Genomic DNA, 23,176 nt, shown 5'->3' on the forward strand with positions numbered 1-23,176 from the left:
AGGGGGGGGGATTGCTTTTTTTAGTACATTTGCATTCCCCCTCCATTTGTCAGATTCTGTGGTGTCTTTTAGTAGTGCAAAACTACAATATAGTCCGTCCCACACATCTTTCCCAGTGGCAATGCTGAATGACAGCCTAGGATGGAACTGGCCTCGTTGTTCCAAGAGACTTCTCTGTCATAAAACTGAAGATGCTTTCCCTTGAGAATAAGTCTTAAGTGAAAAGGTTTTGAGTTTCAAGTTTTTAAAAAGCATGATGCCACATTTTTTTTATATAAAAACAAATAAGATGAAATATTCTCAGCAATTACAGTTCATTCTGGGGTAAAACAGTAAAGCACCAAGTGAAGTTTTCTTTGAAATTACTTTCTCCAACATGGAATGTAGACATAACAAGGTTTTCTAACTACAGTACCAGTGGGGAAAGAAAGAGCAAACAATTCATTTTCCCACCCACTCTGTGTTGAATTGTCTTGCTACTCTAAAATGAGATTAATCTTTAAAAGGTCTAAACTAAAATAACTCGAGACATTAAAAGGTAAAGAGAGCTGGCAATGTAATTTCTTAGGGGTGATACAAAATGGTAGAGGGTGCCTAAAGCATGGTATAATTGCCGATCAAATTCTCCCAAACAAATTCCCCTTCTCCCCCCCAATTAACAAAAGCCCTCCACCCATCACAAAACTTCAAAGCTACTCACATACTCCGTCCTCACAATATTTTAAAAATAAAACCCACTTCTAATTCATTCCTACTCATATTCATGTTGAAAAATAAATTTTCATTTGGCTTCTGTTGCTACTTTGCATCTAGCTTTGCCATCTCTTGCACGTAGATGCCAATGCTCTCACTGTCAAAAAGCACGAAGTAAATGTTCTTCAAGGAAGAAGGGCTGGAGTCATCAAAATGGGAAGAAATGGCTTTGAGTGTCAGCTGGGCTGCAGTCTGTTTTGGAAAGCAATTTCTATATACAGGGGAAAAGAGATCAACATTAAAGCTTGAACATAAGAGCATTAGCCCAAATTATGAACTAAATGTACTTTATAAATGCTCAACTCTTTATATAAAAGATGTTATTCCAGAAAATTATCAATAATGTTCAACCTTATAATTGCTAAGATTATAGCAGCTAAAAATCAGAAAAAGCGTATCTCCTACTATATTTGAATGGATTGAGAAAATTTGGACCATAGCAACTATGTTCAAGCTAACATAAAAGTACATATGCACCAGCCTAACAGACTTATGGAAAAATGGGTATCTGCTGTCCAGGAATATCAGCATATTTATAAAGGATGGATAATCTTTGTTTGGGAAGAAGAGGAATGATAACAGGCAAGGGCTCATAGGGAGATGAAGCTTGGAAAGAGTGCAGTGGATCAAGATCAAGATGTAGCTGAATCAACAACAGCAGTTTCAAGATACAGATAGTAGAGCTTACTTGGTCATGGAAATAAAGGGACAAATCTTAATATTATGGGAAGAGAAGCTGGCTGATAGTGCTTCTCAAAGCACAATGGCAGTCATAATGAAATTCAAAAAGATAGTATACCACACAATGTAAGTGATGAATGGCTACTGGGCAGAGGAGACACTGTTGGAGAGAAGTATCTTAACATTTCACCTAGCATACCTAAATCCTTGGACAGCACTGAAAAAGGCCACAGCTATTGAAATATAAAGCCAGTCACAGAAATCATTAAGGCAGCCAACTCCTTTCTAGCAAAGCTCTTTAGTAGTTGCATGAAATACTAGAAGTTCAGAAAGCGATGCTTTCCTTGACACAGAGATGCAATGACTGAAAAAGTTGAGCATTATGCAGTCATTAAAGGTGCAGGACCTCCGGCAGGAAAAAAAATATATGGCAAGCCTTCATGTCACACTTACAAATTTGTTTTGTGACAAATTTGACAAGATGTTGTAACATTCATAACTAAGTGGCGGGGCTTTACAGAGAAAACCACATACCTGCCACTGGGGAAAGGTGGGAAAGCCACAGATTTCAGCTTCTTGTCTTCAGCAGCAGTTAAACAGTTCTTCACAGTCTCCTCCAGTTGCTCTTCACATTTGTCTGAACCCCACTGTGGGATGTGACAGTGAATGACAAACTTTGCTGCTAGACCAGTAGACTGGCTGAGAGCAGCTGAGGAAAAAAAGGGGGGGGGGAGCAAATATGTTAGGCGTTAAAAACACCCTGTCAGTTTAATCAGGTCTATAATTTTTTGGCTACGGAAACCAATAATTTTTGGCTACAGAAGCCAAAAATTGTTGTTGCCAGCCCCCATCCCTCTGTCTGCCTTTTCCTCAGGAAGAACCAGCGGGATGGGGGGAAGCTTGCTTGCATGCCACTGCTTGAAGGTGCCTTTGCCATCCTCCACCCAGTGAGGGGAGGGTTGCCATGTGGTGTAACCCACAGCCCCCCTCCTGACTCTGGAGGGTCCAAAAATCACTGTGCAACCACTAAGCTCTGCAGCTTCAGAATTAGATTTAAGGCTTAACATCTCTCGCACTCCGCAGAGGACAGCTCCACACTTGCTGCAGTGAGTGTGGCAAATGAAACTGTTAAGCCTGCTATTCATTCATACTTCCAAACCAAAATAACATTCCTTATAAAAAATATAAGGTAGTCTTTATTCTGTTGCAATACAAGCTACCTGTGGGATGGAATACCACAGAGATTGAAATAACTCATGCATTTTTCGAAAAGTTATTCCAAAGACAAACAACAGCAAGAAAAAACACTGAATATTTATAAAGAGAAAATACTAAATGATTAATAAAAAAATTATGCAATAAACAAAAGAGGTTACCTTCTGTGACTTCCAGAGGTCCTTGTGTTTTACGGAGTTCCTTTATGGTTTCTAAGAACTCTTTACCTCCAGACTTTTCCAGTGCCTTACCTGGGGGGCAAAAAAGCAAGACACGTTTCTATTAAAATACTAGTGGAGTTTTCACATAAAAATATAGAATATGAAGTCAGCTAGCTATCAGTTTTGAGCCTACAGCCCTACGGCCAAAGATTCATTTAATAAAACGATTTCCCCTCCTCCCAGTGCCTCAACTTTCCATTTAAAATGTAGATAAATATTGTGCTGGCTGTCTCAAGTTTATTATAGTTTTATCACACTATGGTTTTTATTTTTTTTATTTGTAAGACACCAAGATAATTCATTTTATGAGATGTCTAAAAGACAATAAACAAAACTCTTAAAACACTAGCAGAAACCTAAGTACATAGCAAATGCAGCCAAATTTAAGATGGTGTAATTAAAAAGCTAACATAGTATTGCATCAACTTATTGTGTTATGAGATACATAGGCATTTGAAATCTTGAAACAAGACATTTGAATTATATCACTGTTAAAAATAAAACAATTGCTACAAAGTTGGAAACTGCCGTAAAAATAAGGGCTTTTGTTACACATAGCTCAGACTTCACCAACCTAGAGACCTCCAAAGGTTTGGACTACAACTGCTTTGAGTGCCAGTCAGCTCAGCCACATTGGCTGGGGCTGATGGAAGTTGTAGCCCAAAGCAGATAATAGTTTTGAGTTCTGATGTGAAGGTTAGACTTCAACAGTCCTCCTGGAAAAGAGTTACAATTACAATTCAAAGGTTCAAATATCCCCATCTCCTTTTAAAAAAAAAAGAGTCTTAGAGACTTACCTACTTCTTCTTTGAGGTCTATTTCACTAGTAGTCGGGTGCACGATGCCTTCTACTTTCATAGAACCAATATGGCTGATGTCACTCTGCGTCAGAGAGAGCTGCAAGATGCCAATGAAACAGGAGAAAGAATTCACAAGAATATAAAGAAGCTGGCTGGATTGGACTAAAGGATTATAAAGTACAGAATCTTGTTTCAAACATGCCAAATAGCTGTCTTCAAGAAACCTGCAATTGGACTGCATGAAATCAAAATCCATCTCCAACTCTATGACCCCAACAGATTGTATCCAGAGATACTTTTTTGAGATGAGGAAACCAGAACCAGACATAGGATTCAAAAAGTGACCATATCATAGATTCATATAAAGGCATCAGGATACTGACAAGCTCTATTTCCAGGTCCTTTCCTAACATTCCCAGCGAAGAAATTGCCTTTATGCTGCAAACCAAGTTTATGCTTTCAGTGAGCTGCTAACCATAGCTTTGATATATTTCCTATGTAGTCTTAGCCTGTTCACATCCCATTTGTGTGTGTGTGTGTGTGCTGCTATGCACTTTGCATTTATTTACTGATGCTGTGAAATTGTCTGAATACTAAACTACTAAAACAGAAAGCAGATTGTACTTCATTTTCTTATTGCTACCAAGCTGCTATCAAATTGCAAGGCTCTCACTTTCAAACTAGGGCTACCAGCAGCTCACTTTTCAGACTTCAAACAGAGCCTTTAAATACAGGATGACCACATGCTCTTTCCATTAGAAACCCCTGCTATCTTTTAAATGTCTATCAAGGAATGCATTAATCTGGCCCAAATCCAGCTGCACATGTGCACAGCAGTAATTGGGCTTCTGTGTGCATAGCATGTATCAGATAACTGATGATAACACTGATCACCCATTCAGGGGAAGGAGGTAATGGGAGAAAGGGTACAAAATCCAGTCCCCTAACCAACAATAGGTTAGAATAACTGCCAGTTTTCTGACTGCAGCACAAGCATCTGGATGCCGGGAGGAATTATGCAAGCAATTACTCATTCACCTATGGAAACATGTAAAGAACCCTGCTTTCCCGCCCCCAGCTGATCAGGGCACTCAATTTCTGTGTTTACTATATGCATATGTATCTATAGTTACAGAGATTCACCTGAAATAAACTGGACTAAGGGCACATAACTCCCCCTCTAATAGGTTCATTGTTTTCAGTTTGCACAAGAAATACCTAACATTTTTGGATTTCAGTTTTGCTAAAGCTGCATCTTCCTATCATTAAATTTATATACTGCCCTTCATTGGAAGTTCTCAGGGTGGTTCACATCACAGAGAAAGAACAAATAGTGAGAACAAAAGCAAAACAAAAAAATACCCCCCCAGCTCCCCATTCCCACAAACACATTTAAAAGCCCACAGAATATTAATCAGCCTGGTCAAAGAGGAACATTTTCACCTGGCACGTAAGGATGTTTAATGAGGGCATGCAGTGAGCGAACCTCGCTGGGGAGAGCATTTCACAAACGGGAAGCCACTGCAGATAAGGCCTATTCTTGTGTTGCCGCCCTCCAGACCTCTTGAGGCACATGAAGCAGGACCCCAGATAGTGATCACTGAATTTGGGTTGGTTTATATGGGGAGAGGTATTGCAGCACAGTGCATGAAGTAACAGCACAGTGTTCAGAGATGTTAAGATTATTGCAGTGCAAACTAATGCAGTCCCAGACCCCTGGAATTTGTGCCTTATAAATAACCCATACCTATTTCATGCAACACTTTTTCACAGAGTCTCTGTCTCTGTCTCTCTCTCTCTCTGTGTGTGTGTGTGTGTCTGAGAGAAAGAAAGAGAGAGAGAGAGAGAGAGAGAGAGAGAGAGAGAGAGAGAGAGAGAGAGGACATTTGTTGCTGTGAATGAGGAGAGGGGTGAGACCTCAGTAAGAATCATGACTGAATAGCAGGGGCATGGCCTGTTTTAAACAGGAGAAAGCTTAAACATGTAGCTCCTAGAGTGAAAATCTGCAAAGTGGCTACTTCATCATGTTTTTTTTTTCTAAAGAAGGGATTGCTTCATAAAAATACTTCCTGGATCTTGAGGAAACCCTGACTAAAATATATGCAAAGCGAGAGTCAACTGAGCAAATTTTGGTGTGGATAGTGTGGACATAATTTTATTGTACTGTTCTCTAACTTGGTACCTTCTGTCCTGGAAGAAGACTCTTGGAGGAGAGTATAGTGAACCCATCACCAGGTCCATCATCAGCTGCTGAATTTGATGCTCCTTCTTTTTCATTCTCCTTCTGTTTGTTCTATTGGGGGCAGGGAAAAGAAAAATTAAGAAGAAGAAAAACTAACAGAGTAGGTGGGGAAATGTACTGTCAGAGAAACACCCCCCCCCCCAATATTCACAACTAGAGTTTCCTCTGACGTGGTAACTTTTTTGTTTTCCACATGAGGGGCTAGTTCACATAAGCATCTTACTGTGTAAGAACGAAACAGAAGAGCCATTGTGTAAGGATCTTAACACCTTATAGGTAAAGGTGTGACTTGGCTCTCAAATGGACAATGTGAAGATCAATGCTAGTATTAAACATAAATATATTTTGCCTTCCAGAGTTGGGTTTACTTTAACCTGTGCTATCCTGGTCAGGTCAGATGTCCATTTGCAGCTCTGATAGATTTTGAAGACATGAACTGTTAACATATCCATGTGTGACTCGTCTATAGTTTTTTTATCGCCTGGCATGTGTTGGAAGTGGACAAAACAAACCAGCTCTTTAAATCTATGTTAAAAACCAAAAACACCAAGACTGTGGTCCTAAACGTAACTACTTGGAAATAAACTCTGTTAAAGTCACCCAAAAGTTCACTTTCTCTGATGAAAGGAGCTTCCTTTGGAGGAAGGGAACCTTTGGATATAATCCAATGAGACTAATTTCCAAATTATGTTTTTCCAAAAATGGTGAAGTCTATTCCCTCTTTATACTATTAAGTGTTAAGGATAGCATTATATATAAGGGTCCCCCCTTATGCATTACAAACTCTTGAAAAGCTTGAATTACTCCTTTAAAATAACTTACAGAGAAAGTTATCTTACAAGAAGATAACTCTGAAATGAACCTGACCACAAAGAAAGGCATTATAATGAGACAATGAGACCAGTGCTAAGAGGGATAGCATAGCCTGTTTTCCAAATAGAGCTGCTTGGTCCAAGTTTTGCTTACCTTTTTGGGTGCCCGGGCTTTTGCAGCCTTTGTTTTCTTTCCAGTCTTCTTGGTCCCCAAATATTTCCTCCCTCTCTTCTCTGGAGAAGGTGAAAGGATAGTATCAGATTTGCTTTTGGTGCCTCGTTTTTTGGCAAGAAGCTCTGGATGAATCCTGGGCAGGACACCTCCACTTGCAATGGTCACTCCTTTTAGCAACTGCAGAAAGAAGCAGTGTACAGAGACAGGACATACCTGAATACAAGTTCTCTTGAGGGTACTCATTCACTTTGATAGATTTGCTTGTTGTTTTTACAAACAATTCACTGTACAAAATGGAAAAACTCCAAATATGCAGCTCTGCTTTCATGCTTAAAAGAATAAAAATGTGATCAAAAAGCAAAATAAAAATAATAAATTCAGTTATACTTCCTACATTTAATACAAAAAGGAAGACACAATTTATAGATCAGATTGCTGATACTGAAGGCCCATGAGCTTTGGTGACAATATACTCGCTTATGCTGTTATAACATTCTCCAATATTTCATGGATGAGAACTGAGCCACTCTTTTGTGCATGTCCAAGTATTTCTGGAGTGGAGTCTGGCACCTCAGCAGCATGTCTGGCTACATAATGCTGCGGCCAACACAATTCAGACTCAATCTGCCAAAAGTAGAAACTGGGAGCTAAGCAGAAGGCTTAAGTGGACAAAACTAGTGAGGCAACCCATAAGCTATCCAGCAAGTAAAAACAACACTACTATATTGCATTTAAACCATAGAACACTGGTCCACTTTAACAGTCGAGGAACACAGAGGCACAGCAGTAAATACCCAGCCCAAGATAAGTGAATGAATTGATAGTAAGAATTCTAGAAAAATAAAACATTAAGCAATTGTAGCCTCCCTGCCCCCGGTTTGCAATGTGGTGCCCTAGTTCCCACAGAGATCAAACTACTAGCACTTCTCTCTATAATAGTTAAGCATCCTTCTCCATTGCTGCAAACTTCACCCAGAGAGTGTACCATTTCATCCCACTTCTCGTGTTCCTTCCCCAATCTGGGAAAACCAACCCCTGCTTCCCTTCCTATTCTCCCCAATTTCCTCCAATGTAAATTATGCCAAGACCTCACTAGGGCAGCTCAGGAGTCTACTTTCAATGCTGGGCCAGAGTTCTGGGAATAAAGGCACCTCTGAGATCATGAAGAGTACGAGCCCCTCATCACTGAACTACTGCAGACTTTTGCCCTCCCACAAACTTAACACTCAGGAGTGGGCTGCCTCTGAACACATGCATAAACACTGAACCATCATCAATCCTTTCTGCAATGCCCATGCCCATTGTCTCCTCCCACTCCTCTCATTCCTTAACTTTCTCTCTCACACTTTCCCATCCCTTTTAACAATCTACCACAGTGGTTCCCAAAGGGTGTGGCACACCACACTGGTGTGGCAGGACATCGTGGCAAGTGTGGCAGAAACATTCTAGAACAATAAAATATTTAAACATTTCAGTGCAGTATAGTATATCCAGCCAACTGAGGAGATATGGAGAAGTTTATTCACTGTTATGTTACGTTTTGGTTGGGTCTTATAAAGGTATTTTCTATTGCAGGCTTCTTCAAACTTGGCCCTCCAGATATTTTTGGCCTACAACTCCCATGATCCCTAGCTAGCAGGACCAATGGTCAGGGATGATGGGAATTGTAGACTCAAAATATCTGGAGAGCCGAGGTTGAGGCAGCCTGTTCTATTGGGTACGTCATAATTTTGGTGGTACCATAGTTTATGGATGTCAAAGATACAGTCAGACCTCGGGTGCAAGTAGCTTTGGGATGAATATTTTTGGGTCGCGCTCTGCGGCGACCCGGAAGTAGTGGAGCGCGTTACTTTCGGGTTTCGCCGCTCGCCCATGCGCAGATGCTCAAAATGACGTCACACGCCTGCACGGAAGCAGCGAAATGTGACCCGCACACCCGCAGTTGCATCTTACGTTTACTTCAGGATGCAAATGGGGCTCCGGAACGGATCCCGTTCGTATCCAGAGGTACCACTGTATAAAGTAGCACATCTCAATCTGATAGGCTACTCTTTGTGACACCTGTCTTGAGCTTCAGCTGCTGCTTTCATCCACATGAATGATGCAAAAAGGAGGGGAGAGAAGAGGGAGAAATGCCCTCCAGCCTCTAAATCAATCTGATTCATTGAAATATTTGCACACTGCTCTGTATAGATTTCATAGTGGTGTAAAACCATGGCAGTCATGGTTGAAACAGAACTATTGGAAAGCAACTGCACAAACCTCCAGCAGTTAAACTTGGACCAAGTTCAATGGAGTTTACTCCCAGGTAAGTAGGTATGGGATTGAAGTTTAGGTGATTGCATTTTGTGGCATTATAACAGTATAGCTGTTAGAATACCCTTTCTTAAACATTTCTGTGCTGGGGCAGCATGTCTAACTACTGAATACTGGTTAATAAAAATGTACTATTCAAATCAGAAGCACATGACTGTAGAGCTGCCCCATGTAGAGCAGGTTGATAAGAATGCTTTAAATTGACTCCAAACACTTCCATGCTTAATGTTTATTTTTTCACTTTCTCCCCCCCTTGAAACCTTTAAACAAAGAACAGCAAACATATTCATGAAGAATAACTGCAAGCCATGCAACACCTTGTTTGGCAAAGTCAGAAAAAAACCTGTAAGAAACCATGAGATCTTGGTTTTTCAACATTTTGTCCCCTAGTAGTGTTGAACTACAGCACGATTAACAGTTATCCAATACAATTATCTTCTGTAAATTGTTTGTAAAGCATACCTGATTCAGCTCCTCATCATTAGCAACTGCCAGAAGGATGTGTCTTGGAGCAATTCTTCCCTTTTTGTTGTCCCTTGCAGCATTACCAGCCAATTCCAATATTTCTGCTACAAATACATTGGGATACATGTCAGTAACAAGATACGTCTGCTCCTGGGACTCACTATATAAATAATTTACACATTTAGGCCATCTGTGAACCACCTCAGTTTCATTTCCTAGATCTGTAAAATTCTAGGTCCTTCCTTGAAATGGAAAAAAAAGCCTGGGATGTGTGTATTTCAATACCTTTGCTTTTAATGATTTACTGAATTACTAAATGGGGGAGGAGCAGAGCAGCACATTCCGAGCATTGCCAGCTTGCAGTGCAGGGGGGTGGCTTCCAATCTTTCTTTTCACTATACCAGTTCCAGGCTGCTAGCACCCTGCTCCTAAAGGCACCATTTCAGAGCTTTCTTCCTGCTCCCGCTAGCAGAACTGGCAAGAGCTTTCTGCCCACCTGGGCCTTCCAGCACAGTGGAACCTTCTCCACTGGCAGTACTTCTCTCTGCGGGCAAAGAGGCAAACAGCGTGCCATCCTGACCCCTCCAGCCATAATCGAGGGATTAGGATTGCACTATTATTTGACGTTTTCTATTTATATCCTGCTTTTCAATTATATAGTGCCCAAAGCTTCTTACAAAAAAAGAAAAGCTTTCCCACCTGGGATAAAGTATGCATGATCAAATGTCCACTATTCCCACTGCTCTGTTAAAAGCTTGAACTCAACAACATCAAACGAGCAAATGATTTGTTTACCATTATACAGCCTCATTTCCAGAAGTGTTGTGCAAGCACTTGGCCTTGCCACTTCATTAATTTAATTAAAACATGTTCTTACCTGCTAGATATTCTATGACAGCCGCCATGTAGACAGGAGCTCCCACTCCTATCCGGAATTTGTATGTTCCTTTCTTTAAGTATCGCATCATTCTGCCCACTGGAAAAATAACGCCTGCTCTGCTGGAGCGAGACATTTTGGTCATTTTTTTCTTTCCACCTCGGGCCGACATTTTGTCGCTCTGTGTTTTTCAGTCTTCTGGCAGATTATTCTTATTTGCTTGTCCTAATATAAAACATACAAAGGGTGAAACAAGGATTGATATTGGGTGTGATATAATAGGAGTTGGATTTTTTTAAAATGTTGGGGAGCAAGATTTAAGGCTGTGTACACACTATACCTGGCTATGCTATATGTTCAGAACACATTCCCCTGCAAAGAATTCTGGGCCCTGTAGTTTGCCCCCAACAGAATTAGAATTCCCAGCAACCCTTAACAAACTGCAAAACATAAATGACCTATAGTAATGTAATTGGTATGGAAACAATACTTTCAGTATTGTACCAACTAGTCCACAACGTGAACAACAAACATGGCACAGCTGCCAACACCCATGATACATCTGAAACAAAGTTTTCATAGCCAGTTTCTTCGTCTGATGTTCATGTGGGTGTCAGTGCTTAGGCAGCAAGACCTTTATCACACACACATATGTTATGAACAGATGTGAAGGAACCCCATGTCGCAGAAGTACAGTACAAAAATGAATTGAGAGAGGAAAAAACCTGTGTGAGACACACCTCAAAAACAGGGTGAAGACTGTGACCACGAAACACTGATTTGCTCGGGGGATCTGGAGAACTATGTGGGGAAATGGAATAGAGTATCCTGGAGGAAGGGTACTGACTGGAACAGTGAGCAAGAGCACTCCACACTGCAACACTGGATATATGTCCCATTTGTCTGATTCAATTTCTCCTATTACAACCAAACCTGTTCATGTAATAGCCTCTCATATTATCCTAGGCTGTTCCAATGCAAACTAAAAATAAGCTTCTATACTTTTAAAAATTGTGTAAAGTGAAATTTTCTGATGGCACAGCTTTGTCATGAAGGAGTGAGCATAATTGTACCTGTTGAAATTGTCTTTGCTACACAACTATGAAAAAATACGGAAGCTGTATCCTCCATTGCATCGGAATACACTATATTTTCATTCCATATGGCCACAAAGGCATATATATCTTATAGGTAATAAGTAATATATAAGTAATTTCCATTTTTTATTTGACCTGATCTGGGGCTTTTAACCTGGAAGCCTCATACACCGATGAAACTTGTCCTAGCATAGAGATAAATGGATCTTAGGGTTGTGATCTAACTATGTAGATGTACCTGACTTACATCTGGTAAAATAGCCTGTATTTGCTCAGAAACTAGGCCACACCCCCACACCCGATTCTGTACATAATGCCCATTGTGTGCTTGGCATTTTACAAAGTGAAAGAGGCACACAGGAGACAACAAAGGGGAGGAAAATGGAGCAGTGATAAAAAGGGCAAGTAACTGCAATTATTTCAGTTACATGTACTTAGGCTTAGTTAAATGGATCATTATACTGTTATTTGTTTGTGCTGTGTAGCTTTTATGTGCCTATGTGAAGGGAAATAGGATGGCAACCTTTTCCCCTGGCAGAGGCTCTCTGCCTTCAATGCAGGCAACCCATTTATGTGGAGGTTACGTCCCAGGTCATTGTGCGCAGTCAGTGGACTGCGTGTAAGCTCATTCCGCCCTCTTCTGGTACCAAACCTGGCAAGTGTGTGCACGGTCCTATGTGCATCAAATGTGCACAAAATAGGATTTGCCCGTACCAAATTATATGCTGAAATTCAAACAGCTGCAGCATTCTCAGAATGAGGATAAAACAATAAAGCAAACTGCACCTGTTTAATGCTATTCCTGTCAGACTTGTAGTTCTTTAAGATACAGAAACATAGGAAAAGTGAAAACCCCAGAAGGTAGAAGGGTTGCCTGTGGATAGATTTCTGATGTTAGCTTACACAATATTTTGCATTCATGTAGAAAGCTGCACATCTACTTGTGTTTCTGAGATAGGGCGACCTAATTCATGTGTTATCTAGTTGATGTGAGCCCTGTTCAGAAATGCTCTCCATGCATTCAGGGAATCAGGGGAGAGGAGGGCGTGGAGCCCACTGGTCCCACCTCCAGTTTGCCTACTGACTTCTCATCCATCGCCTTCATACATTCAGTGTAAGGTTTGGAAGCTTAGGGCTCCCAAATATATAGCAAACCAAACCTTCAACCGAAGGTGTACAGGTTGTGGGCAAGGCCAGCAGACATGCTGATACTGCTTCTCCTTCTCACTTGTTTCCTAAGCACATAAAGGGCACTTCTGATTTTTCTTTTCTTTAAAAAAAATGCATTTAAGACCATTTCTATACTGCTTAATATACAAAATATTTCTAAGCAGTGCACTGGAAAAACACACAAATATTACCTAAATATGTAAAACCACAAATACAAATAAAAAAACCAAGAATGAAAAGTTAAGAAATAGAGCATTATAAGTGGTTGCAGCACTTCTGCTCACACGGGGAGATATCCATGATTTAATGTTCCCCATACAGAAAAGTATATACACTAGACTAGATGATAGGGAGAAGGGAATCAGCAGACTACCAATTCAGTGGGTAAGGCAAAGGTAAAGTGACCCCTGACCATTAGGTCCAGTCATCGCCAACTCTGGGGTTGCGGCACTCATCTCACTTTACTGGCCGAGGGATCCGGCGTACAGCTTCTGGGTCATGTGGCCAGCATGACTAAGCCGCTTCTGGCGAACCAGAGCAGCGCACGAAAACACCATTTACCTTCCCGTCGGAGCGGTACCTATTTATCTACTTGCGCTTTGACGTGCTTTCAAACTGCTAGGTTGGCAGGAGCAGGGACCGAGCAATGGGAGCTCACCCCGTCGCAGGGATTCAAACCGCCGACCTTCTGAACGGCAAGCCCTAGGCTCTGTGGTTTAACCCACAGCGCCACCCACGTCCCAATTCAGTGGAAACTGGGCCTAAATGATAGGGAGATCAGATTGCTCAAATTATGTGGCAACTTCATTATTTCCATTAAATCTTCTGGCATGATGCAGAATATATAGCTATTATTTATCTAAAACATTTACATCCCTGTCAACAGGCGGGGTTTCAAAGTGGCTGATATAACCATGATATGTGTTCTTTTTTTATTATGGCAGTAGTGATCGATTGAGGGGCTGCGTGGGAGAATAAGAGAAAATGTAAAAAGAGGTAGACAACCATTTGGAAAAACAAAACAGGAAACCTCAAGACCTCGCAACTCACACACAGCGCTTCATAAAAAGAAACGCACTGCGCATGCTCCGCGGCCGTTTCCTCCATCCATAACATTCCCTCTCAGAAGAGGGAGGTGTGACATTGCTCGTCCTCATATTAGAACGCCCCACTCTTTAAAGGGGCTGGCCTTTAAATTCAAGCAGGAACCTTTCTGTTTCTTTCAAATTCAAACCGCCAAAGCATTAAAACTTATTTACGTAGCGAGCGAGAACGTGGAGGAAGATGTTGCTAATACGGAGTCGGGGGCGGGGCGCGCGCACACTGAGGGACCCGCCCCGCCTAACGTTCTTTAGGGCACGCGCTCATAGGTCGGACGGTTGAAAGACGCGGGATGGCAGTTTTTTCTTAAAGGGGGTGTGTGGGTGGGCGTGAGGGGGGGGCTAGCGTTTAAAGAGGCAGGATGGAGAGCGTGCGCTTGTGCGCGAGCCGCCAGTCAGGCGCAGGGGACTCTGGGAAACCAACGCCGTTCCCTTTCCCGCGCAATTCCCGTCCTCCTAGCCTCTGGCGGGGCGGGTGGGGGAGGCGTCTATCTCCAGGCTCTCTCGTCAAATTCCCGCCTCTCTCCTCGTTTTGCTTGTGGCCCGAGATGAGCGGGGGGGGGAGGGGAGTGGTTGAGATGCCGTTAACCGGCTCTCGTTCAAAGGGCGCCCCGGAAAGGGAAGCGCCGGGGAAGTGACCTCTCCTCACCTCACTCCCCCTTGGGAGAGCCGTGCGGTGGGGAGGGAGAGAGGGAATCGCGACCCCCGAGAGAAATGGGGGGGGGGGTTAGAGAGAAACAGCGCACAGGGCGGCGGCGCCTCCGCCCCCCCTTCACGCCACTCGGCGGCATTTTCTTGACCTCTGAGGAGGACAAAACGGGAGCGGGAAAAGCGCCGCAGCCTCAGCGGGAAGAGATTCTCATCTCGCGCGCTGAGGTGCCGCCACTCCCGCTTTTTTCTGTTCCAACGGCTCGCTCTGCCGCCTTTTCTCTCTTCCCCTCGCGTTGCTCCCTACCGGGGATGACGCGCCTCTCCCCGCATCGCCTCCGTGCGTGGGGATGGGGGGGGGCGGGAGGCTGCGGCTGCTTTCGGGGGCCGCTTCCCTTCCCGCGAGGGCGCTTTGGGTGAGGGGCGGGGGCGGCCAGTGACGGCGACAGGCCTCCTCCTCCCCCACCCTCCCCCGCGGGCCCCAACGGCTTGTCCTCCGGGGGTGCATTAACCGAGCAGCCTTTCCCCCCGCCCCGAGCCTTCCCGGTCACCTGCCCGCCTGCTGCCGCCTCCGCTCCGACGCCGCCGCAATGCCCGCGTCGCGCTTCCTCCTTTCCCTTCCGTCGCTTTTATTGTATGGTTTCAATGGCGGCAGCTCTGGAGGCCGGTGGTAGGGAGGGGAAGGGGGGTCCTTCTCCACATACCACCTCTAGGAGGAGCCACGGCAGCGCGGTCCTCCGAGCGCCCCCGCCGCCAGCCCTGGCGTCGACGGCGCTCTCCTGGTGCCTCAGGGAAGAGCCGCCAAGGGGGCCGGGTCGCCGAAAGGGAGCAGCGATGCTGGCAGCTGTAGCAGCAGCGGGGCTTTTTAGCCTTGCTCTTCGTTTGGATCGGCTGCGGGTCAGTTTTGGAGCCATCGGGACACCCTTTCGAAATAACCCACTAACCCTCTTCCTACCTCTGAAGGTTCCCAGCGCCTCCCGCTCCCGAATTCTTCGCGATTTCTTCTAATTCTTGCTTCGCAGCGGTGACTTTAACCTAAAAGAAAGCGCTCTGCCAAGGAATACCTGCCCAAACAGAAAGGGGCGGGGCTCTTTGGGAAAATACTGTGCAGTGGTGCTTCTTTGGACCTGGTGTTACAACACCGCTGTACTCTTTCGCAAGCTGCTTCAGATCGCTGTTTGGCGAGGATGTTGCAGAGCGCGCTTGAGATCCAAGGAAGCATCAGTTAGGAATCTTGTGTTGCTAGATGTCCCTCTTCATCTTCGATGCCGCACAAAAAGTACGAGTCTTGTGTGTTCAAAGCTGCCACCGCAGCGTAGGCTTTTCGCCCATAATTATTCGCTGAAAGGGTGGCACATCATTTCCCCACTTTTCATTACCACTGTTTAGCGCAGGTAAGGGTCGAACAGCAACTTCTTTGGAGTTGGGTTTTTTTTAAAACTGTTGAGGTGGCATCATCTGTTCTTAAACATGTCAGCCAGATTGCTTCCTGTAATAAATTAATGTGAGTATATTGTGTGCAAAGAAAGGGAAGGACCATGCCTCTGGTAAAATACGCAGTTTGCCCCAACAAACAATTATGTGGAAGTAAGTCCTGCTTTGTTTCCTGAGGCTTCCAGTAAGATGTTTATAAAATGCTTCAACTACATAAAAAAGTATCTGGAGAATTGGGTTCATCTCCCTATAGGACTCTACTCAGACTTCGAGATACTATTGAGAGGTCTTACTCCCATGTCTTGCCACCTTCATGGGCATGCTAAGTGGACCTTTTCGGTGACTGCTCTCAAATTGTGTCATTGCCACAGAGGGCTAGGTTGGCTCTTTCCTTTTGTGGACAGGCAAAAACTTGATTCAGAAACCTTTGGCCACTAATTGGCTGTTGCAGCAGGGCCTTATGAAGGTGTGTGATCTACTTGTGCTTTTAACTGGATTAGAAGTATTTCAAGGCTGTTTTTAATAGGGTTACTTATTTGTCTAAACAACAACAACAACAAAATTTGTTTTTTAATAATTATACCGATTGTGCATGTTTTAGCTGTATTTAGCTGTGAGCTGCCTTGGGTCCTCTACTGGGAGAAAGGTGAAAGGAAAAAAAAGTAAATATGAATAACATAACAGTACTCAATGCATAACTAATAAGATAGAAATAACATTTCATCACTAATACATCAAAATCCTTTTAAATCTCATTTCCTATCACAAATGCAACTACTTTTGTCACCATTTTATAAGTCCTAAATAAAAAAGTCCTAATAGTGAAATACAGCAGGAATCTTGATCACAAGACAATTATATCTTTTGAAGAATTATATCTATCTGAAGAAGTGTGCATGCACACAAAAGCTCATACCGATAACAAACTTAGTTGGTCTCTAAGGTGCTGCTGAAAGGATTTTTGTTTGTTTGTTTCGACTACGGCAGACCAACACGGCTACCTACCTATTATCTTTTGGTGTCTGGCAATGATTTCTGCACTTGTGCATGAATCACATGGGTTGCGATTCAGTGCTTTGCACATGCGCAAAGTGCGATTTAGCACTTCTGCACATGCACAAAATCCAGAAGTAACTCGTTTCGGTACTTCCGGGTTTCGGCGGGTCCATAACCCAAAAAAACTCAACCTGAAGCGTCTGTAACCCAAGGTATGACTGTATAGCATTTTAAGCTTTTTATTTCTCCCAGTGGTTTAAAATATATCAGTTTCATTGTGAGGAGAGATTACAGTGGTACCTTGGGTTAAGTACTTAATTTGTTCCGGAGGTCTGTACTTAACCTGAAACTGTTCTTAACTTGAAGCACCACTTTAGCTAATGGGGCCTCCTGCTGCTGCCGCGCTGTCGGAGCACTATTTCTGTTCTCATCCTGAAGCACTGTTTCTGGGTTAGCGGAGTGTGTAACCTGAAGCGTATGTAACCTGAAGCTTATGTAACCCGAGGTACCACTGTATTGGAAATACGGTCTTTGTTTATAAATATAAAGGTTGAGTAGAGACTGCTAAGCAGTTTCAAAGTTTTCAGTGAAAACTGAAGCATGGTAAAAAAAAAAGTTAAAACAATCCACCACTTAATAGCAGACACACACACAATTAATATACAGATAAGGTTTTGTAAGAGAATGCACACTTTATTTTTAAATCTGCTGCATGAAATAATAAATCGTAAACATTTGCCATTTTAAAAAGATAACTATTTACATCATATACAATAAACCAACAGTACAGAATTGCATAAACTTACGTTTTCCAAACAATAACCCCACTACAGAAATAATACAAGATAAGTAAATGTTAGCACAGTGAATGTTTGTAGTTTTCCTGGAGTAGGATCAAGTTGTTGCCCCACAGTGCATGATAAAGAATGGAGAACTAGTTATGGCATTTGAGCGTATATCCTCAATGTTGCTTATAATCTACTTTGCCTAAGAAAGCTATTATTATACTTGAGGCTACGTGCATATTGCTGTTTACTTCAGCTCAGTGTGCTCCCAGCACTGATGGTTTGAAATCCCTATCTATCCTCCAGCTTCTTGGGAATTACTGGTGTTTGATGTGTTTCCCCTCAAACCAGCTTCCATCTGACTTGAAAACGTAAGCAGCAGTTAATCTGAGTTGTGTTCATTTCCCATAGCCATTGTCTGGGCCAGCCTAGGACGTTTTTGCTGCATGAGACAAAATAGAAAGGACTGCTGCTTCCTCTGCAGCGCCCCCTGCCACCACTTTTCAGCAGCCACAGCCACCTGAGGCAACTGGAGGTGGTCTGGAAAAGGCCCAGCATGCTGAAGGTGGTGGGGGGGTGTAAAAGAAAGCCAGAGAGGAACAGCCTGTGAGCAGAGGAGACGGCCGACAAGCACAGGAAGCGGTGGGCGACATGCTCCTCAGAGGCTGGATCTGCCACGTGAGTTGACTGCTTCACCAGTCCTCATGGGCGGGCTGGCTCATGTGCAGATGAAAGTTTCATTGAATTGGAATGGGTGGGGAGTAGCAGGTAATGCACATTGGTTGAAGACATCCCTGCTTCCTCTCCTGTGTGTACAGCAACATAAAAATGTGATTTGGAAATGTTGCGAAGAAAACCATGTCACTGCTTTTCAAGCCACGAATGTGTATGTATCCTGATTTAGTATATTTTTACATAAAAAGTGAACATTTTTTTTTTGCTGCTACTTTATAAAGATCTGAGCATCATCTCCTTACATTTTGTTACAGTATAATGATGAGGTGCATGCTTGATTCCATTTCTCCAAAAAGTAATTTTGTTGGGAATGTTGAAAATAAAACTGCACTTACCCATTGATTTCCGTAGTTCTACTCTGTGTATGACTTGTTGGATATAACCCTAAACATTTAAATCAGTATTCAGCAGATGCTTGAAATACTTTTTTTTAAAGTGGGCATAAACTTCGGCTGCAGTTAATTTCAAAATAGCTTATCACACACATACTATTTAAACAGAATTATTTAGGTTAAGGCTGCAATTTTTTACCCCATTATCTGGGATACACTTCTGAGCAGGATTGCATTGGGTTGTACTTTAAAGCTACATATAATTTGATGAGTTTGCATCTCTGATAAATAAAGGCTAATCTGAAGAAACAGGTAAAAAACAACAATAGCAACTGCTTAGGTAGATAATCCAATTTAAATGGATAAATACCTTTATCTGTTTGAAGTAAAAAGAGTTTGAAGTTGCTTTCTCACAAAGCTTTTTAAATATTACCCTACAATATTTAGTTGGCATGCCAAGCAGTGATTTAACAAACTGAAAATTTCATCGCAACCTATGTAGATACAAAGATGTCTATCTCAAATCAGTTGAAGCCTATGTAGGAGAATGTAGAAACAATGCCCCAACAATGCAATATATTCCAGTTTAATAAAATTTTAAATATTTGTACATCAAATAAAACCAGATAAAAAGCATATTTTGTCATGTAAATTGACAAAACCAGAAACAACAACAAATTGTTTCTGCAAATCAGTTTCCTGCAAAAACTGGCTCCATAACGAAAGTCTTTTTTTAAAAAAATAATAAAACCAAATATTAATTCAAAATATTAGCTACTCATATAATTTTTTAAACAAATTCTGATAGCTTAAATATCTAGAATGAATGATGACTTTAAAGCTATTACAAGAGTCCCATTGATTATTGTGAGGTAGGATACCACAAAAAAAATCTTAAATGGCAGGTTTCTGTCTGCCCTGATTTTAATATCTTTACCTAATATTTATGAAGGTTCCTAGAATTTATTTATAATCTACCTTAACCTGGATTTGGAAATAATTCCTATAGGGTCTGTCCTAAATTAACACTTTGAATTCATGACACTAGTTTTTTTTTGTTGGTAAATGCACACAGAAGGCAAATAGAACTAATTTGTCATCTTTCAATAAGTCACATGAGTAAGATATGATGGGTCCTTGGAAATATTTGCATGGGTCTTTACTCACAGGAAATTCTTCAAAAAAATCAATTCCTTTGCATGCAAAACATGATTTTTGGACATGCATCTTTAGACATTGTGGTGCTGGATCCCATAATTAACTGAAGGGGAAGAAAAATTGCTGCTAGCATTCCAAAAATGCTTGCACAAGAGTGCACAGAGCTATTGTAGATAGGTTTTTCTAGGAGTTCTCATGCTCATACAAAAGTTTGCATAGCTGCTAGAACATATTTAGAATTAATTTCACTTTCGATATCTTTTTTGCTGTTTGGCATGCACTGATTTCTAGTTTTGGAAGAACATGTAGAATGAAGACTAGAAATTTTTGATTACATATATTGGAGAAAATTTGGTAGATACATTAAATAGGAGTTTAAATATATTTTATGAAAATATATTTGTTGCATGAGGAGGATATGCACTCATTTGCAAGAGTCACTAGAATTAGTGGCACTGATTGAAAGGATATGAAAGATGTAGAAGTAAGGTGTTGAAGTGTATTGGGATGCGGAGACATACGGAATTTTCTCTAAATGGAAGTTGGCACTCACCAGGAGCAATGTATTAACAGGAAAAGGTAGCTAATTGATTCACCGTCAGACCCTTATACTTCCCATTACTGTCTGAAATCTCAAAATAATATAGTAACTAGTCAAAAATAATAGCAACAATAAAACCAAAGATTAATGCATATAAAAACTATAATTCCTTCTCCATACATCATTTATAAAGCAAAGCTGGTATTTAGTTATTTAGAGATAAAACCATTGAGAGCTAACAAATATGCAAGCAACCCAAATGCCCAAAGATTATACAGACTGCGTAATGAACTTAGCGTTTAAGTGCTCAATTAATTCATAAATATATTGGGGATCATGCAAGATCCATTTTGTCCAGTATTCTGTTTTCAATAGAGGAAGCTTACAAGGAGAGTGTGAAGGTGATGGCAGTCCTCTCTTGCTCATTCCTCAGGCTCTTCACGTCCAGAGCTATACTGTGTCTCTGAGCAAGGAGGTGTTTACTTAGGACAATTTGGATATTGAAAGTTAAAGCACAGGAAGGTGTCTTATTGGATCACAAAATTGGCAGTATAGAGGTTAGTTTCATTTTCACAATCGCTTCAAACAGAACAGACATGTTTGAGTCTGTTTTCGTTTAGAGAGACCACCTGTCATCAAAAGAGACCATTTCTTTGCCCTTCCTGGTCCCTACATTTTGTGTAAATTGTTACTATTATTGAAAGAGACCATTTTGATCCCTCAATCCAGCTCTAGTGGTGCATAATTATACATAGCTAATGTGCCAGTATGATGGGGGTGCACAGTTAGATGCACATTCACTAGAATGTGAATCCCTGTCCTCTTCCTGGTGTTGTTAGCCAAAAATAACTGAGTTGCTAGAGCTTGATTGGGGGCCTGTATTTAGGGAGTCCACAGTTGTTTGGTCCCCAGGGTAGTCTGTGGAAAAAAGAAAACTTCCGAGCTGAACATCTGCCCATCAGCAAAAAAGCACCAATAAGATAGTGTACTTGGAAGGCAAGAAAACAGCATCCCTAACAACAAATGTTAGGAACTAAAATTTTTCTTGCTTTCCATATCAAAATACAGCTACAGAATATATAACAAAATAAAAAAGGAAATGTAATATTAAAAAATGAATATATTAAAGTACAAAGGCACACCGCCCTGCAGTTGGACACATTCTTACCTCAACAAAAGAACTTCTGCAACAAACCTGATATGCAAAAATAGTCCCTGTTAATACTTACATTGAATAAGTCTTATATCAAAAATGTATTGAAGTAACATTCAATTTCTTCTTGTTCTTTGTGAGCACACACTCCCTGATCTGAAGAACATTCAGTCCAATCCAAAATTTTGCAGGTGCATACATAAAGAATTCGTAAGTGCAGAGGGCTTTCTCCTCATTGCTGGGCAGTCCTCTGTATGCATCCCCATTGTCCATATGGAGCCACCTCCAACATCGCAGTGAACACCTCTTTGCTGACCAGATTGTATATGTGGAGGTTGGGATGGGAACAATCCTTGAAACCTAGCAGGACATCTAAATTATGGGTACACTGCAACACAGATCCATGCTTATGCCCCATTGATTTCAGTGGCATTGGTTCATAATGGTGCACTTAACTATGCCCAGTGTGGTATAATTATAAGAACTTAAGCACAAGTCTCATGAACAACTACCCTGTATCACTTTTGACTTGCCCATTTCTGGTTTTTCTGCATTTAAAGCTGTGGCAGAAATCATCTAGTGATGAAATAGTACCCAGTGGCAATTAAGGTTTCCAGCAACCAGTTTATACTGTTTGTTCTCAGTATTGTGAAATCCTTCTATTTTCTTACTGAATAGTTTAGGCTCTGCACTAAACTATGATTTATAAGCAATCAATGAAACAATGGTTTAGATCCCAGATTGCTGTTCTAATCAGAAGTGAGGGATTTTAATTTGCAGGCCCCCATAGCATATCCCCAAAGTATCCCAGTCACTACTAACAGACTTTCAGGGGACTAGAGGGAAGGTGGGGGGAGCCTCATTCCACAAATTCTGTCCTGGTGAAAGAAGCATCCAACAATCAAAGCAATCATGTGTGTTTCCTTAAGAATTTATGGGTTATTGCTATTTGAGTGTTTACTGACAGTTCTCATCTAGAGCTTTGTGGGCATTCCAATGTGAATATGCTATTTCTGCATGAATCCATTTTCAGCAATGTAGGATGCAGATCTGCATGTGTAAACAGATGTATACACAGAATTGCCTCCTGTAAAAGGGATAAGGGAGCCCAAATGTATGCAAAAGTGTTGTATGCAAGGAGCTGTTGGGGCAGTTTAACTGTGCTAGAGCCCTGGGGGAGCATTCAGAAAAGGAAAAAAACCATCAAGTAAATTACAGATGAACTAAATGCGTTTTTGGCACAAGTCTTCACAATAGAAGACATCCCAGAGATACCTACACTTAAAACAAATTAACAATAATACACATGGACTACAGGAATCAGTAGAAGTTTTAAACCTAGTTGACAAAATAGTAAGTTACTGGGACTACATTGCATCCACTTGAGACTTCTTAAATAACTCAGATGATATTACAAAACTATCAAAATTCAAAAGGGGCGAAGTTGTCATTAAAAATGTCAGCACATTA

At 41.6% G+C, this 23,176-nt stretch overlaps 1 protein-coding gene across 7 annotated transcripts; it reads right to left on the reverse strand.

Moving 5' to 3' along the window:
* Positions 1–227: 227 nt before the first annotated feature.
* Positions 228–15,976, reverse strand: MACROH2A2 (macroH2A.2 histone). 7 transcript variants are annotated; one of them, XM_081913177.1, is made up of 9 exons: positions 15,528–15,976; positions 10,558–10,782; positions 9,678–9,784; positions 6,879–7,076; positions 5,853–5,963; positions 3,668–3,767; positions 2,811–2,900; positions 1,969–2,143; positions 228–964 (listed from the first exon to the last, which is right to left on the reverse strand). In XM_081913177.1, the coding sequence occupies exons 2-9, from the start codon at positions 10,727–10,729 to the stop codon at positions 799–801; spliced, it is 1,119 nt and encodes a 372-aa protein (XP_081769303.1). In that variant the 5' UTR covers positions 10,730–10,782; positions 15,528–15,976; the 3' UTR covers positions 228–798. The 7 variants fall into 7 exon arrangements, with proteins under 7 accessions (XP_081769303.1, XP_081769302.1, XP_081769308.1 ...); XM_081913176.1 differs by lacking the exon at positions 15,528–15,976 and adding an exon at positions 15,124–15,263; XM_081913182.1 differs by lacking the exon at positions 15,528–15,976 and adding an exon at positions 15,128–15,253.
* Positions 15,977–23,176: the final 7,200 nt, after the last annotated feature.

This window comes from Podarcis melisellensis, assembly GCF_964234715.1.
Source record: "Podarcis melisellensis genome assembly, chromosome: 5".
In the NCBI taxonomy this organism is placed as follows: domain Eukaryota; kingdom Metazoa; phylum Chordata; class Lepidosauria; order Squamata; family Lacertidae; genus Podarcis; species Podarcis melisellensis.